General features: G+C 44.1%; 1 protein-coding gene across 4 annotated transcripts in view; it reads left to right on the top strand.

Annotated features, from left to right (window-relative positions):
- GALNT17 (polypeptide N-acetylgalactosaminyltransferase 17) overlaps positions 1–18,336 on the top strand; it is a 430,203-nt gene that overhangs the window by 384,421 nt on the left and 27,446 nt on the right. For all 4 annotated transcript variants that reach the window (XM_045819620.1, XM_045819622.1, XM_045819619.1 and 1 more), the window contains 2 exons: positions 12,846–13,031; positions 15,425–15,562. In XM_045819620.1, the coding sequence (XP_045675576.1) occupies positions 12,846–13,031; positions 15,425–15,562 (324 nt within the window). The remainder of the gene's footprint in view (positions 1–12,845; positions 13,032–15,424; positions 15,563–18,336) is intronic.

The raw sequence follows: 18,336 nt of genomic DNA, 5'->3' as shown, positions 1-18,336 counted from the left end.
GGGCACTGCATTAAATGAAGACCAAGAATTTCTGGTCTTCAGACTCTCCTATGGGGCAGCTTGCTTACCCATAAGACCCCCATCCAGGTTTCAATTCAAGGTCAACTATTTTTGTCCCAAGTCCCTGCCCCTGCTCCAACTTGCGACACAGAACATCTTTTCTTTCCCTTTGCTGGCCTACACCTCATCATCAGTTTCAGAAATCCAATATTACCCCACAACCATGGCATCTAACCCAATTACTAGCCCAAGATTTTAAAAATGAGTTCATGTTCTTAGCATTTAATGCAAAAAGAAAAGGCTGGTATAGAATCATTAGAAGGATTCTCCAGCCTTCTAGAAGGTGACTCCAGCCTTGAAGGAAGTAGTGGGGGACTCAGCTCAGGAAGGCAAGACTGGAGTGGTCCCAACACATCAGTAGCCTCAACCATGAACTTTCTCTGTAATCAGATGCCTGGAAGGGACTCAGTGTCTTTATCTATTAAGTGGAATGGGAAGTAGACTCACCTTCTGCTTAAATTTAACTGATAATTATTTTTCTCACTCTTTTTCTTTGCTGAGCCTGGGAACATGAATGTGTGTTTATTTACCAGTCTGGTTCCCTATGGGTATCAATTCAAGGGAAAGGAAATTGATCATGCTCCTCATCTCAGCTGTAGGAAAAATTAAAACCTCCCTATACCTGGACAATGCTTCTTCATGATCTCCTATCAAAAAGGCCAGTGTGTTTGGTGATGCTCCTCTGACAGGGATGTCCAAATATGCTATTTATAGATGGTGATGAAAACTGGAGAGGAAGAGCATGAGTGGCAACTTCTCATGTCTTCTGTTGATGCCTTTCCACCTCTGCCCTCATGGACCACTGCCCACATGGAATTTAGGGCTGCTGAACAGGAAGAGACCCTGGAAACCTACACCTCCTCTTTCTGGAAGCAACTCACCCCAAATGCTGCCCTGTCTGAACCTCAGAGGAGGTGTTTGTGGTCACAGTCTCAGAACCATCCTCATGGCACCGCAGATTTGCAAGTGGTGCTCAGGGTCCCTCTGCATTTCTCCTAAGTGCATGTCCTTAGTCTCTAAACCTCCATAAATGCCCAGCACCACTTTACAGCAGTTCTGTTCTAGGAACTGGAAATCCCTGGGCCTGACCCTTAGGGAAGAACAAGAGGACTGTGAGTCTGCCCAGCCAGGCAGGGTGGGGCCTGACCTACCAGAGAGCCTCCATCCAATAGTTGGTCTCTGCCATGGACAAAAGCCAGAATGTACACAAAGGGACTCATGGAGCCCAGATGGTGAGGCTTGCAGCCCTGCCCCAGAACCAGTAGGCCTCACTCTCCCCATGGTCATCAGGTCATCTCCAACCTGCCCCTCTGTGGACACCACAAGAAGTCACTATTTCATCACTGCTCAGGACATAGCTCTTAGTAGCTGCACTTGTGGTCATCAGGTAATAGCTAACTGGTTTTTTCTTTCAGCATTTGCTATAAGCCATCATCATGCTAAAGAATTTTACATACATTACCCCGTTCCTTTCTCACAACAACCCTCAGATCAGGTGCTCTAAGTTATGAGCTGCACTTTATGGCTGAGAGACCAAGCTCATGGATGAGAGTAGCCAGGCTGCTACATAGCAGAGCCAAATGTGAGCCCAGTGCTTGCAGTCTAGCCCAGACCTTTCATGATTGCATGCCCTACAATTGCCCAGAAATTACTTGTGGGAAGCACAGAGCTAGTGGGCTCACAGGACATTGGCATTCCATTCTGGGGGGTGTCATGTAGGCTCCTCATGTCCACTTCCTGTGTCTGCAAAGGTGGTCCCTGCCCTCCCATTGCCTGCTGTCACCACTGTGCTTCTCTCTGGACTTCCCAGCTCTCCCACTGCCATTGGCTCTGTCTTGGCTTAAGATCCTGGTCTTGGGTACCTAAACTTGACTGCTTATTCAAGTCAAGGTCAAGGGGGACTTCTTAAGTTCTGCCTCAATCAGGCCATCTCCACTGATCCAGACTTTGGTATGCATCTTCTAAATCCAAACTTTGTGACCTTGAGTATAGGGTTCTCACATCTCTATTCCCAATAAGGAGCGAGACTGGGCCTCAGAGAGAAGGGTTAAATAAGTAGCCGGCCAAAGTTCTTTCCAAGGCATGTCTCAGATAGGACCTTTTGGCTGCATTATAATGAATGGAAGGTTATTAGTAGATGACATCCAATGGACAGATGTTTAATCTGGTGGATCTATAGTGGGCTGATCTGTTCTGGCTTTACTCTAGTCCTAGTTTCAAATTGCTGGCATCCCTACAACCACTGTCCCCTTCTGCAGATTTCTTGGAGTGATCATTGGCAAGGCCTTTTATGTAGCCCCAGCCAAGGTGGTTTCAGTGAGAAAGTTTGGGCACTAGAGATAGCAATTGCCTTTGAGGCCTTCTAAAGACATCACCAGGCTGGGTGCAAAGAAGGACAACATGATTAATACCTGCTTAGCTGGAGCTGCTCTTGCCAAAGGAAGGACTTTCCAAAGGAAGGAGTCTGTGAACAGGGCAGAGATAGGAGGACAGGAACAGGAGCAGAGAAAACTGATATGGGGAATGCATAAGAGGTAGGGAAAGAGGGAGTGTAGGGAAATAGATAAGAAGGCAAAGAAATAAGGGGAAGGCAGGGCCTGCCGACCTACAAGTGCCTTATTGAAGCTACTGGGGGCTATTTTTCTACCATAGAAGCCCAGACCCTCTCTGACAATAGTATGCTACAAGCTGGTGTAAATTGTACATGAGTGAGCACAGACCCTCTATCATCCCCCACCCAATATTATACTTTTAAGATACATAAGGAATAGCAACAAAAATCAGAAGGAACAAGCTCTCCCAACACCTCTTCCATGCTCGATAAATCAAGCCGCTTTCAGTGTGCATTTCTTTCCTCCTCTGAATCACATGTCATTTACAAGCTGCATTTTAATTCCTCATCTGGTATTAAGAGAAATGACTTGCATCGACTGGCAATAGAATCCAGGTATTTAGGGGTTCTTGTCACTGTGGTAGTTAAATTGAGATATGTCTTGAGGTCTCTATTTGTAAATCCTATTTGTGAGAAACAGTAATAAATAAAGCAGAAGATTGAAATTGAATTCTCAGGAAAGGACTTTAGGAGCAAAGCCATTATGTGGCCATCCAATTTTGTGGGATAGAATGTGCATTTAAACTTGGAAAAGCCAGCTCACCGTCTCCAGGATGTCAGGGAGGAGGGTGGAGGGTGCTGATGGCCAGGGCCATCTCTGGGAGCCCTGATTTTCATTGGGGCGGTGGGGGGGGGGGGGGGGGCGGTGATCCCAGGCTGCTGGGAAGTGGGTTACCAGGTAGATACCAAAAAGACGGGTGGGATGGGAGTAACAAATTAAACTTTCTCTTAGCCAGAAATCACTGCTATTTCGAACAGATTTTATTTGCAGACAAAGGGCTAAAATTTGCCTGCACTTCTATTACTGAATGGGGTTATTTATGTAATTTCTGTGCTGAATGTTCCTCTACTGTTGTTTTTAACAATGTAAATAGGTTCACATGGCTTCTGAAGTGACTTTGATCTGATACCAGGAAGAATTCCTGTCTCTGAGAGGGAGATGTCCGAGAGACCCCAGAGGCACAGGGCTTCTCTCACTAAGGGGAAGAGTAGGAGAGGCCCCAGTATGGGACTTCCAGGTTCTGTGGGGTCTGATACGTAGGTCAGGCCTTTAAAGGAGGTCCTGAGAGTGAGGATCTTGGAGCCCAAGGCCAGGTACCTCCATCTCACCTCAGGGGATGGCCACAGGGCTCCAGGAGTCTATGTGGCCCCAGAACCCCTGATTATCCAGAGTGTCAGGAGGTGCTGGTCACAAACCACAGGAAGCTATCAGAGTGTTTATTTAATTCGGGGCTCTTTGACTTCCAAATCTCCATGATAAAATACCTGTATACAGAAAATTATGTTTTCTTCTCTCCTGAGAAGTGTCAGTGAAATTTCCTGCTGCATCAGGTGTGTGGGTTGGGAAGAAAGCTTACTGAACATAGACTAGGGGTCTTCATGGAGAAGCTTTATTTCCTGTACCCCTTTCTGGCCACCGGACCTGTTTTAACTGCCTTGGCATTCTCCCATTCAAGCCTCAGTATTTGTCATTCTTTTGTACTATCAATGAAAGAAAGTTCAAACCTATAGAGAAACTTTATAAGAGTTTATTCAAGTGAAGTCTGAGGACAGGTCAGGAAACAAGATCTCAGTGGATTGAGAAAAGGCTCCAGAAAAAGGCAGTTTTGCAGATTATTTTATACATCAGAATCAAGCAAGAAAATTTAAGGAGACTTACATGAAATCCACTGGTGATAGGTTGAGGCAGTAGAAAGTAAAGAGGGGAAATCTTTAGGATTGGATTAAAAAGTAAAACAGAGAAACACATACTTCTTTCCGTTGGTAGGTACAGGGTGGTTAACATTTGCAGCCTGTAGAGATGTGGTGCAAGCAACAAGACAACAGTGAGTTTGTGCTTGTGCTCTGGTGCCTGCCACTGCACCTCAGAAGGGTCTGGAAGAAAAGATTATTTTCGTGTTTCAAAGGTATGTCACCCTACAGGCATAACAGAGCTCACTCACTTAGGGCAAAGATTGACATTTGCTTAGGAAGATACAGACGTAACTACTCCTCATGACCTGCCCAGTTAGGAATTTGTGATCACACCATACTGTGTGGTTCTCTCTGTCACTGAGCTTGTCAGGCCTGCCATGTGGCCCTCCTAAGCTTATCGGGTCTGCTGTATAGTCTCTTTTACGTTCATAAGGGAAAAGCTAAACAAAACTTGTGAAGATAGCATAGCTTGTGAGCAGTGACAGCCTATAAGACATCAGAGTAGGATGCTACATCATTACTGGTTAGCTTGGGGACTGCAGAGTTGCTTTGCTAGGTTTGGCTGAGAGACCATCATGGGGTATCCATGGCTACCCCTGCAACAGTCCCAAACCTTGTGGTTGAGGGTGGTATAGAAGAGAAAAATGAAACAATCTTTCCTCTACCCTTCTAGGTTCTTGCCTGGGGCTCCCATAACAAAAGACAGGTTAACAAGAGAAAACCAAACAAATGCTTAAGAACATGTACATCTCATATATACTTGGGAGAAACTCAGGGATGAGTAACTCAAAGGGGCAGCTTAGAACTGGGGCTCATATACTATCTTCAACTAAAACAAAGGAAGAGGGGTGTGGAGGACCAGTTATGGTAAGGGGGCCAGGAAAATACAATAAACAAGAGTAAGGTTTGTCATGCAGATGTAACTCAAGGCCTTCTACTTGGACAAAGCCCAAAATTAGAATCCTCTTCTTCCAGGTACAGGGTGAGACTCCCTCACAATGGAGATTCCTTTATAAATGTTAATTTCCCTTACAAAAGGGGAACTTCTACTGTGTTGTCAGAGCTTTTCCTGTGCCCTACTGTTTATCAAAATAATCACATCAAAGTATCCTTATACCAAAGAGGCATATTTTGGGATGGCATATTCTGGTCTCCTCCAGTGGCCATGACGGGGGCCTAAGTGGGGAGAGGCAGGGTAAGGGAGCTAAGGAGACATGTCTGAGGGAGAGTGTCAGCCACCTCTCTAAAGGGTACAGTCCACACATGCACTTTGGACACAGGCCTGGGCATTTGACGAGTGACAGTCTGGACAAGCCAGCATAGCTCATCAGCATGCTAGTCCTGCCCATATAGTCAGTGCTGGACTGGGGAGAAACCTTCCTATTCTCAGGTGGTGCTGGAAACACAAGGAGCATGTGAGAACTTGGGGTCAAAAACCTAGCCTGGAAGTAGTGGTAGTGATGGTGACCCAGCCAACGTGTATTGAGTACTTATTTGGAACCAACCACTGCTCTTAGCACTTGACATACAGCACATCTCATTTAAGCCTCCCAACAACCCTGAGAGATAGAAACTATTATTATTCTTTACTGTACAGGTGAGGACATTGGGACACAGAAAGGCTAAGTGGCCCAATATGAACTAATACACAGTGGAACCAGGGTTGCAAGCAGGGAGTCTGGAACCAGGTCCAAGTCCAGGAACCATGTTTCTGGTCTACCTTTGAAGGGCTGAAGGACTATACGGTGTAACATTTTTTCATCCAACAGCCCAAGTGACCCTCACAACAGCTCAGTGAGCTGGGTGGGTGGGTAGTATGACTTCAACTTAGAGCTGAAGAAGAACTGAGGCCTGGGAGAAGAGGGGGAAGTGACTTGCTTAACATCACACTCTGGACTTTGGACTCCACAGCAGGACTTTGGTGGAGGTAGAGCAGGAATATCAGCCCATTTCATTTCTCTGCACCTCATGGCCACCTTCGTGCTGCTCTGCCCAGAACTGGGGAAGACATTGCTGGTAAGGAATGATTTGAGAGACCTTGAACAATGGAGCCCAAATAGTGATGATGAAACTGAAGAGAGGGAGAGAAAAGTCACTGGAAGCCAACTTCTTTTTCTCCATAAGGCCCCAGCTAGTAATAAAATAACAAATAACCTAAGTAAAAATTGGGCAAAAGATCTGAGTAAACATTTCTCCAAAGAGGATAGACAAATAACCAATAAGCACATGAAAACATGCTCAACATCATTAGCCATCAGGGAAATGCAAATCAAAACCACACAGCATGCTATTCATATCCACTGAGTAGCTATAATCAATAAGATGGACAATGACAAGGGTTAGTGAGGGTGGGGAGATATTAGAACCCTTGTTATACTGCTGGGGGTATGTAAGGTGGTGCAGCCCCTTTGCTAAAGTCTGGCAGTCCTTCCAAAGGTGAAACAGAGAGTTAACATATGACCCAGCAATTCCAGTTCTAAGGTATATACCCAAGAGAAATGAAAACATATACCCATATAAAACCTTTTTACATGAATGCCCATAGCAGCATTATTTTTAAAAAATATTTTCTTTATTTATTTTTAGAGGCAGGGAGGGAGGGAGAAAGAGAGGGAGAGAAACATTAATGTGTGGTTGCCTCTCAAGCGCCCCCTACTGGGACCTGTACTGCAACCCAGGCATTGCCCTGACAGGGAGTCAAACCAGTGACCCTTTGGTTCACAGACCTGCGCTCAATCCACAGAGCCACACCAGCCAGGGCTTTAGTTGCATTATTCATAGTAGCCAAAATAGAAACAACCCAAATCTCCATCATGTGATAAATAAACAAAACATAGTATATCTATACAGTGGAATGTTATTTGGTCATAAACAGGAATGAAGTATTGATACATGCTCCAACATGGATAAACCTTGAAAATATTATGCTAAAGGAAAGCAGTCAGCCACAAAGGAGCACACAGCATATAATTCCACTTATAGGAGATGTCCAGAATAGGCAAATCCATACAGACAGAAAGTAGAGTAGTGGTTGCCTAGAGCTAGGAGAGGGTGGTGGATATTAGAGGGACTGCTAGTGGGTCTGGGGTTTCTAGGAGGATGAATATGTTTTAAAATCGATTGTCACAATGGCTGCACAACCTAGTAGGTGAATTTATAGTTTGTGGATTATATCTCAATAAAATCATTACATATTTAGGAAAGAACAAATAAACAAACACCTTAACTTGCTAAGACTGCCTCTTTAGCAGACCTGATGCCCTCCACTCTGTGGTCCTGTGAGTTAACTCACTCCATACTTTGCATCTCCTCCTTGTTCTGCTTGGTTATATGCTACAAACATTCTGCAGCATCTCCTAGCCTCTTGCAGATGTAGATCTCACTGACAATTACCTGGTAGAGACTTTGATTCCCCTTCTGCTCTCTGTGGGGCATCTTCAGACAAATCCAGTAATACCATGAACAGCTTGCTTCTGCTCTCCAACACTCCTCCTCAAGGGCAGTAAGCAGGCCCACTGGCTGACATGGTATCCTGGGCAGGGCCTGGACATGACATTGACCTTGGTCTAGGCTAGATGAGAGTTCAAAACAAAATTAATTTTATTACATTAATTCTTTCTTAATTAACTAACTTTCATAGATCAAGAAAAGTCCACATTCCCCAAACCAAAGAAACCCACATTTGACAGTTGAACAGGCAAATGTCCACTTCTTTTCTAGTGAGTGACACTGAACACTGACACATGCCATCATGGGTCATCTTGGCCTGCATGTACCTCAGCAGAAAAGACTGGTGGAGCTGGGTGTCCCACGGTGAGTGAGAAAGACCAGCATGTCAGCCCAAGGCAGCAATCTTGCTTTCTACTCACCTTAACATCTTCTGGTTCCAGAGGCCTGGGTAGGTTTGGGCAGGCTTTTTGGCCCAGTGAATAATACTACCGCTGGATATTAAGCTGCACAAGCAAGAAACCTGGGAGTCATTCTTGACCCTTTTTCTCCCTCTCTGCCACATACAATCAGTTCCTGGTGATTTTGCCTTTTAACCCACCAGTCTTTCTGTATCTCTGTGTCTTGGTGTCCTAGCCACAGCTACTAACCTTTCACCCCTGGATAACAGCAAGCCCCTCCTCTTTTCTCTGTCCCCATTTCCTCATATGTCTCTCTTGCTGCTAACATTGCTCCCCACACTTGATCTCTTTGAATCCATATCCTTCAGCAGCTTCTCATTGAGAACAAAGACCAATTTTTTTACTGTGGCCTACAGGCCCTGCTGGTGCAAACCCCACCTCCCCCCCACCTTCCTTTCACACTACTCTCCTCTCTTCTACCCCTGGGTTCCAGCCACATGGCTGTTCTTTTAGTTCTTTGAATATCCTGTGTGTATCAGTTAAGTTTGTATAAACCCAAATTTAGCAGCTTAAAATAACGATTTGCTCACGGTTCTGGAGTTTGGCAGTTTAGGCTGAGGTCGTCTCTCTCAGTAGCATTGGCTGGGGGTTCTTCTCTCTCGGTGGCATTGGCTGGGGGTGTCTGGTCCCTTCTGGCCTGACTCACATGCTTGGATTCTCAGCCAGGATGACTGCAAGGTTTGGACCTCCCTGGTCCCACCATCTTTCATTCCCAGCTCCTTCACAGCATGGGGGACTCAGGGTTACAAGTGGGAGAAACTGGAAGCTTCAAAGCCTCCTAAGGCCTGGTTTTGGACAGTGCAAAACATCACTTTTACTGCATTCTGTTGATCAGTACAAGTCATAAGTCCAGCTCAGATCCAAGAGGAAGGAAAATAGATACAACCTTTTGATAGGAGGAGCAAAAAATTCACATTACAAAGAAGCATGGGAGGAATTGTTGCTACTGTCTGAATGAGATCACAGCACCATACGTTTTCCTATACAAGGTCATTGCGGGTGTGCTGGCTGCCTCTGTGCATGGGGCTCCTATCCACTTTCTCTATTTCTTTAACTGAGTTAGCTTAATCTACCCCTTCAGATTTCCCCTTGAGTGTCTCATTTTACAGATGCTTTCTCTGAGCCTGTTGGCTACATCCCTTCATCAAATGCTAGTTTTTCTAGCAGTGTTTTGCTTTCTTTCATAGAAGTTAGCTTCATTTCTGATACTCTGTGATGATTTAATTAATAAAGATCATTAATATTAGTGCATTGATTTAATTTAATTTAATTTAATTTAATTTAATCAATATGTTTCCCTTGCAAGATCATCGATGTCATGAAAGCAAGGATCTGTCTTGTTGTTCCCCACTTTATTCCCATGCTAGCAAGTAGGCTCTGAATGGATTTTTCTGGGTGAATAAATTAATACCTGTTCCTGGAATCATTACACCTGGTGGCCCATTGATATTTATGCATGGTCCCTTCCCACTTCCCTAGCAGAGGGTCACCAAGAGTAGTACCATTGATTCTCTGCCTCCAGAACTGGTCCCAGAGCTTAGAATACACATTTTCATGGCCTATTTTGGCCCATCTGAAGGGTCTACTCCCTGCTCTATGGAGGAGCCCTGGGCCTGGTGTGCTTTTCCAGGGGTTTAGTTCCCTTCTTTTTTCTCCTTGGCATCAAAGATATGCCAATCACTCTTTCACCCCAAACTTTCTATTGGTTTCTCTTTGGTGTCATTTCTTCTAGGCTCTATAGGACCTTGCCATTTTGGCTGAAAAACAGTGATATGGAGAACAGATCCTTGGGAGCCTTGCTTGGGATCATCTGTACTTGAGACATATGAACCTAGTTGTCATGATGCACAGAAAGATAACTTGGACTACATTCTGTTTAGGAAACTCCTCTTTGGCTTTCACACCTCTCAGGTAGAGGCAGGCGTGAGGTGAACACTGTTCCTTCTGGAATACCCTTGGCTGCTACCTTAGCTACCCTGTTGCTTTTTTTCTCAAGTAGTCAGTCTGCTTTCTGGAATTACTTCACATCTACTGTCCAGTCTTGGTCACTTGACCATGGACAGACTTCACGCCAACTCATCACTACGTGTGGCCAGCCCATGAGCTCTGACCAACTAGAAGCACAGCCTGCTGGGACTTGAGACTTGCTGACTCCCTGGATCCTTCCAGTTGCCTTCACAGTGCCACCCTACCAGGTCATTTTGTGCAGCAGGAGGCTAACCTTGACCCCCCTGACAATGACACCCATCATCTTGAGGGTGTTGTTGGTGTCAACTCACATCCACTGAGCCTTCTCAGGCCATGTGCACACACACCTGTTCCCCTTACTCACCCTGGCTACAACGCAGGTTAGAGGTGCTGGCCAGGCACCCTGAGTGAGGTGCAATCTGTGGCTGAGGAAGAAAAGCTTGAGGACCAGGGCAGTCGGGGACCAGAGTTGCAGTGCCCACCACATAAGGGCTGGCCTCTTATATGGCATGTGGCTAAAGTTGTGGGTTTTGGCTCCCCCACTTACTGATTGGGGATTATTGACAATTTACTCAACTTCTAAGATCCTCAGCCTCCTTATCTGTGAAGATTTTGTGAATCAGTTGGTGTTTGGTCTGGAGGAAGCAGAATGGGGTCACTTACCTCTCTGAAGAGAGTTGACTGAAGAAGAGGAGGATGGAGAAGAATAAAGCAGAGAGGAGCTCCCTGGACCTGACCTAGCTCTGGGGCTCCACTCAGGGCCCAAGGGACTGAGCTCAGTTTGCCTCCCACACTCATTTGAGTGCTTGTGTTTTTCTTGTCTTTCTCTCCCTCCCTTCTTTCCTCTCTCCCTCCATTTTTTTCTTCATTCCTTCATTGTTACTTTGTTCATGAAAATTTGCTCTTGTGTTTTCTTCTAAGAGTCCTATAGTTTAAGCTCTTACATTTAGGTCTTTGATCCACTTCCAGTTAATTTTTGTATATGTTGTGAGGTTGTGGTCCAAATGCATTCTTTTGCATGTTGTTGCAGCACAACTTGTTGAAAAGACTATTCTTTTCCCCACTGAATTGTCTTGGCACCCTTGCTGAGAGCTAAATCTTTGCATTAGTTTGGGCCTTTGTTAAAGGCCTTTGCCAATCTTTGTGAAGATGACAATACCCGACTTAACAATGTTAACTTTTTTAATTGGTGAACATAGAGTGTGTTTCCATTCATTCCATGAATCTTGAAACTATCAAATGCCACATAACTGTGGAACTCTGTGTCTTTACCCACCCCGGAAAATTCAGCCACCTCATTTTACCCTATAGGCCTCTTGCAATATTTTGCCTCCATGACTTGGCTTCCTTCTAGTGGGTCTGCCCCAGCCCATGGGTGCAGCTAATTTTCAGGTCCCAAATTACACTAGTGTGAACCACCCACTGTCTGCCAGTCTCTGAGCTCACAGTCTCCTCATTGAAGAAACAAGAAAAGTGGGAAAGGATTCTTGGTGATGGGAGGATTTTCCAGCTGTCTGATTCCCTGCACCATAAACAGAGTTGGGAAATAGAAACAGAAGATCACACATACGCATGAATTGTGCCACCAAAATTAATCGATAAAGAACCAGGAAAGTTGGACAAATACTTAAGAACACCCCAGTATGCTCGAGGCGAGGGTTTCTGGGAGACTAGAGGTAGAAAGTCTGGAAGTGACCCAGTTGGGAGGAGCACGGGTTGTGCTGACCCGAGTCAGCTCATCAGCGCACTGTCATGCATAGAGAGTGTGCAGGAGCCTCACAGCAGGACAGTCTCACATGTCCCCGAAACTTCTCTGTGACTTCTTCCTCTTCTCCCTACCAGTGTCAGGACATTCACTTTTTCAAATTAGTCTTTCTGGATGATCAGAAATAATTTGTTTTTCCTGCCTGGAATGGAGAGTAGATGGCTGGTACAGGCCTCCCTGGGGAGCAGGACCTGGGAGCCTGGATCCTTGCCAGGCTCAGGCAAAGGATGGCAAGTGTCGCTTCCTTGGGCTTTTGTATCTCTCAAAGGCAACTACCATTTCAGCCTTCCACCTGAATATCCCAGCAACAAGTGACATCTGCACATGATCATGTTGGGTGGATGCTTCCAGAAGGCTGGGACTCTAAAATAGATCATATTAACAATGCAGAACTAGACCACTGTGTACTTTGTGCTGACTTAAATAAAGACAGTCTTTTTTTAGTTTGAATTTTCCAGTCTATATCTGCAAGGCACAGCTTCAACCAGGTGGGGGAAAATCTTCATGGATTCTAATGTATTACTGAGAACTAAGAAAACCAGATGTCATCAGGAGCATTTTAGGTATATGGGCCTCTCTTATCCAGAACTGGATTTTAATATCCTAAACTATTATATCTATAAAAAGTCCCCAAATCTTCTTTTCTACCTGTTTTAGTTAGGTTAGGTTAGGCAGTGCTGCAGTAACAAACCAGTCCTGAAATCTCAGTGGCTTTATGTATTAAACTGTTATTTCTCACTCATGCTAAGTCTCCTGAGCCATTACCTCCGAGCCTTGGGGAAGGGCAGTGACCTCTAAGAATTTCTTTGTCAGGCTGATGATGTCCTTGTACTTCCAGGTATGGCTCTGCGGGGGCAGCATGGAGGTCCTGCCTTGCTCACGGGTGGCCCACATTGAGCGAAAGAAGAAGCCCTACAACAGCAACATTGGCTTCTACACCAAGAGGAATGCTCTCCGGGTGGCTGAGGTCTGGATGGACGATTACAAGTCTCATGTGTACATAGCATGGAATCTGCCACTGGAGGTAGGGCCCAGCAGCCCTCCCCATCTCCTTAGAACTGTCATCCTTGTGTTTGACAGGTCACTTCCTTTAATAAGATGATACTTCCTCCCCAGAAATATGCTCACACTTGCAAAATTATGAATGCATTTTGAGGGAGTCCACAGATCTCCAGGTGGGGACGGTGACAGCAGAAGTCTCAAAATCCATTTACAAAGATTAGAAGGGTCATATTGTGTTAGTCACAGTCATATTACATTAATCTGGATGCCCTGCTCCTGAACATACATCGTGTCCAGAAGATTCTTGCCCAGTTTCTGGCACCAGACCCTTTCATCTGCTCTGTGTGCCCTGCTCTGGCACTCCAGCTGCCTCCAGGATTATGTACACTTCTACCATGTGCTGAAGCCCTTGTTTCCATGGTTCTTCAGTTCTCCTCCAGATTCCACCCAGAATGTCACCTATAAAAATTCCTGTGTTACCGCAGCCCTTTGAATCCCAGCTCTGCCACTTAGTACTTACGAGATTTTGAATAAATTCATTCATATTGCCTTTGTACCGTAGGTTCCTCAGCTATAAAATGGGCGTATTAGCAGGTCCTCCTTCCTTGGGCAGTTGTGAGAACTAAATCGAAAGTACTAAATCTAAGTACATGTGACATACTTAGACCAGTGCCTGGCATGGGATACGGGAGTGTTGGTGAGTGTTTGCTGTCCTCCACAGCACAGCAGGGTGACCTGAACTCTCAGCCACAATTGGGTTTATCTGCTCAGCCAGGTGTCTGAGCCACGGCCTTCAGAGAGTTGCCTAGAACTGGTCCTACTGGGAAATACAGCCCCTGCGTTTCAGGAGGCTGCAGCCTAGGACAGCAGAAATGCAGGTGAATATGTGCAAGGTCTATGGATAAAGAAGGCAAAAGTGAAGAATTTTTTATCATTGCTGTTACAATTATAGAAACAAGATTCTAAAGCATTGAAAATGCCCATGGCAATGTACACTTTTGAGCTGTTACAGTACAAGTGATTTTACATGTTATGATATAAAGCTGGGCACCATTTGTTGAACCCTTCCCATGTCCCAGACACTAGATAAGTCCCTTATTTGCATTTTCTCATTTAGCACTCATGAGAGCCTCATGACTGAGGAATCATCTGCCTCAGTTTGCTCATCTGCACAGCAGAGATTGTCAACATTTATCTCCTAGGGTTCCTATGAAGCTAGAAATGAGGCTTAAGACAGAGCATAGCAAATATTAAGTGCTCAAAAAATGCTAGCTTGATAGGAACCTAGTGTGGTGTCCATTTTACGGATGAGTAAACCAAAGCTCTGGAGGTTAAGTGACTTGTTTAACCAAGGTCCTGCGCATAGCACATGGCAGGGCAGGGATATGGAGTCGAGTCTTCCTTCACTTCTGCCCACAGCTCTGTGATGGCAGTGGAATAGGTGTTATTTTTCCTGTTTTGCAGCAAGGAGCTGTGACCTGGAACAGTGATGTGACTTAGAGTTCTAAGAGCTCAGAGCTGCCAACTCTATCCTGATGCTTCCTCCTTCATTACAAACCACCCCTGGTCCCAATGCCAGTGTCCCTCCCACACTTTCCACAGACGGCTGCTCTCATTAACGATGCTGAGTATATTACAACAAGTAGTTCAATATTGCCGCCCAGGTTTGCCTTTGAATTTTAATGTTTGACATTTAAAGGGATGTTCCTTTGAAATCATTGTTTGGCTGTTGAAGAAGAAATCTCAATGAAATAATTTGAACTCTTCCCCGGGCCTCCAGGAGCTGCCCAGCTGCGCCCCTTTGTGGAGAGAGCATCCCATCTCCTCCAGTTCACGGCCATCTTGTGGCAGAGTCTGTGGAGTCATATTTCAGCTACTTTATTTCTCCTTGTCAGCACACAGCCGCCCATTACAGGTTCATTTCTGTAAAAGCAGAGTGAATTATTCATTAGAACATCATTACAAGCTTTGCAATGGAAAATTATTTTCACTTCTGCATAAATGAACTTCACAAAGAGCCAACAAAAGGGGAAATTACACAGGGATAGAAAAGAAAGACAGGAGGTGGTTTATAGGCACCCATTTTCTTGTCTTAATCAAATAACTCCTCTAATAATTGGCTCGGAAAGTCACTCAGGAAATGTGGGAGAGACGGGGCTGGGAACATAGGTTGCCGCATCAGTGTGTCCAGGGTTCCTTACACACAGCGATGATCAGAGCCGCGTGCTGCGCTCAGGGGCGGCAGTGTCTTGCTTGGGGCTAGGGGATCAGAAAGGAGCCCTCCATCTGACCTCTGAGTGAGCATGCGGAGAGATTAAGATTTCTCTTCCGTAGTTTTTCCAAGGGTGATGCCCCCTGTGCTGCTCGGCCAGAGCTCCCCCGTCACTAATGCCCGTCATTTCTCCCTACTTTCAGAATCCAGGAATTGACATAGGTGATGTCTCTGAACGAAGAGCCTTAAGGAGAAGTTTAAAGTGTAAGAATTTCCAGTGGTACCTGGATCACGTTTACCCAGAAATGAGAAGATATAATAACACCATTGCCTATGGGGAGGTAATTAAGACCACGCTTGTTCTCAGCTTGGATGGCTGTATAATGGGCTGTATACTGCTTTGATGGGGGAAAATGAGGACCAGAGTCATTTGTTTATTCATTCATTCATTCATTCATTCATTCATTCAGTGAGTGATTCTTGATGCAGTGCCTGACAGCAAGGCTCTCACCAGCTGGTAGAGGGACAAATCCAATGCTATTCAATACAATGTGTCCTGGGCCATCCTTCTGCCTGGGGTGTGGAGTCGAGGATGAGTTCTCTTTGAGACATTTTGATTTTGAGGTCCCCTGGGACCTGTGAATTGGACATTAGGTAGGAAGTTAGGTATAAAATGAGGAGGGGGCTGGAACACTCCCTTGTTCAGTGCTGTGGGCCAAAGCTGTTTGTCACCACAGAAAGAGTGAAGATGCTCTTCTCAAACTCCCTGTGATGAGATAATATGACCTTTCTACACAGTGAAACAGCGTGGCTTTTCTCATATTAAAATTACCATAAATATGCATTCTAGAAAAATTTGTAAATAACGTTAATAGCAATGAATACTTACTGAGCACTTTCAAAACACCACACACTTTCTAAGTGCTTTTCATTGTCACCTTATGAGGTAGTAGTATTATTTCCATTTTATTGATAAGGAAACTAAGACTTAGAGAAGTTAAAAAATTGCCTAAGTTTTCAGAGCCTACTGGTTGTGAAGCAGAGATTGGACACAGGCATTCTGATTCCATAGATACTGTGTACATTTTGATGTATGGTCTTCTTTACTATGTGTGAATATATGTTTTTACTAAAATTGTTTTTATATATACACATATATGCTTTTTATACACACATATCTATATCTATAGATCTAAGCTGACGCTAGCAAAGCTCTCTTTGGCTTAAAGTGTTTACTTTTTCTACAACTGTGAGTTTTCCTATGTTATGCCTGATGCCCTTTATTTTTTTATTTTTTATTGAATTTTTGGAGTGACATTGGTTAATAAAATTGTACAGGTTTCAGGTGTATAATTCTATAATATATCACCCCAAGTCAAGTTTCTTTCAGTCACTATTTAACCCACTTCATCCTCTTCTACCTCCCCTACCCCCCTTTCCCTCTGGTAGTCGCCAGACTATTGCCTGTGTTTGTGAAGTTTGTTTTGTTTGTTTTGTTTGTTTGTTTGTTTTTTGCTTAATCCCTTCACCTTTTTCACCCAGCTCCCCAACTCCCCTTTCCTCTGACAGCTGTCACTCTGTTCTCTGTATCTATGAATCTGTCTCTAGTTTGTTAGTTTATTTTGTTCATAAGATTCTACACATTAGTGAAATCACATGGTACTTGTCTTTCTCTGACTGGCTTGTCTCACGTAGCATAATACTCCGTAGATCCATCCATGCTGTCACAAAGGATAAGATTTCCTTCTTTTTTCTGGCCAACTAGCATTTCATTGTGTAAATGTACCACAGCTTTTTATCCACTCTTGGGCTGCTTCCAAACAGTGTTTTTTGTAAATCAGCCCTAGATTAAACCATCAGGGTCTGGGCAAGGTGTCCCTCCTGAGGAGTTTGGAATGGGCAGCTTGCTTCTTGCAGGGGCAGTCTGTGCCCTGGCTAGGAGCACGTGAAGCCTGGAGTCAGCCTGCTGGATGAGTCCACCACCCGGAGTGGCCCCTCTCAGCTTCATTCCATCATCTGTGAAACGGGGGAAGGAACATGCTTACTGCATGGGGTTGCTGGGAAGGTGAAAGGACGGCGACGTGTGGACTTCTTACAGCGGTACCTGGCAGGCAGCAGTAACTATTCACAGGTCCAAGCTGCTTGTCTTTTCTTCCTCAAAGTAGAAGCATGGTTTGGGTTGTTTGGTTTGCTTGTTTTTTGTCATTGAAGTAAGATAAATGTAATGGAAACATTGGAAGATGATGGGCAGTGATGGATTATTTGCAAGACAATTGGGTAAATTGCTTAGCTCTTTGGGAAAAAACTAACAAAAACAATTTAGAGTCTTACAGCTCACCAGATCCCAAAGTGAATTCAGATGAACTCTAGCATTAAATGAAAGAAAAAAAATAATAATAGAACTATTTAGAAATAGATATGAATCTGACCTCTGAAAGAGGAAGAAGGGCTTTCTAAGAATCAAAGCCATGAAAGAAATGCAAAGGAAAAGGATAATGGATGTGAGCTTGGAAATATTAAAGTAATCTATAAGTCAACCAAATAGAGAAATAATATACCAAACTGGAAATATGTATGACATAAATATTGTAGATGAATGCATAATACCATTAATATATAATGAGCCCTAAAAATTGATTTAAATAAAAAATAATCTAAATAAGAAAATAAAAAATCCCAAAAGAAAATACAAATAGTTAAAAAACACATAAACAATTTTAAAATGCACTGCGATAGCTTTTTTCCTACTACCAAGTGAACAACTATTCATTTTTAGAATATGTGCTTGTGCTTTGCCAGCAAGGCCTTGGCAGCATGAAAAACCACATACCCTCTGGTGAGAGCACAAACTTAAATAAGGTTTTTAAAAAGCAATTTAAACCGCATGTGTTAAAAGGCTTAATGATAGTCATTCTATTCTTGTTCTAAGCAAATAATCTGAAATGAGGACAAAGATTTGGGAGAAGAGTTGTTTCTCTTAGTGCCTTTTTTGGGGGATCAAAAATTCTGACTCTAACTTAAAAATTAGTTTAATATGTATACTATCTTAATGGTTTAAATATTTTGTACAAACCTTTTGAAATATTTATGCCCAAAATTTTAACAACAAGACAAA

Source organism: Phyllostomus hastatus, unplaced genomic scaffold (genome assembly GCF_019186645.2).
Source record: "Phyllostomus hastatus isolate PE091 unplaced genomic scaffold, TTU_PhHast_1.1 phas_scaffold_385, whole genome shotgun sequence".
NCBI classification, from domain to species: Eukaryota; Metazoa; Chordata; class Mammalia; order Chiroptera; family Phyllostomidae; genus Phyllostomus; species Phyllostomus hastatus.
This window is presented reverse-complemented; position numbering and strand designations above follow the sequence as displayed.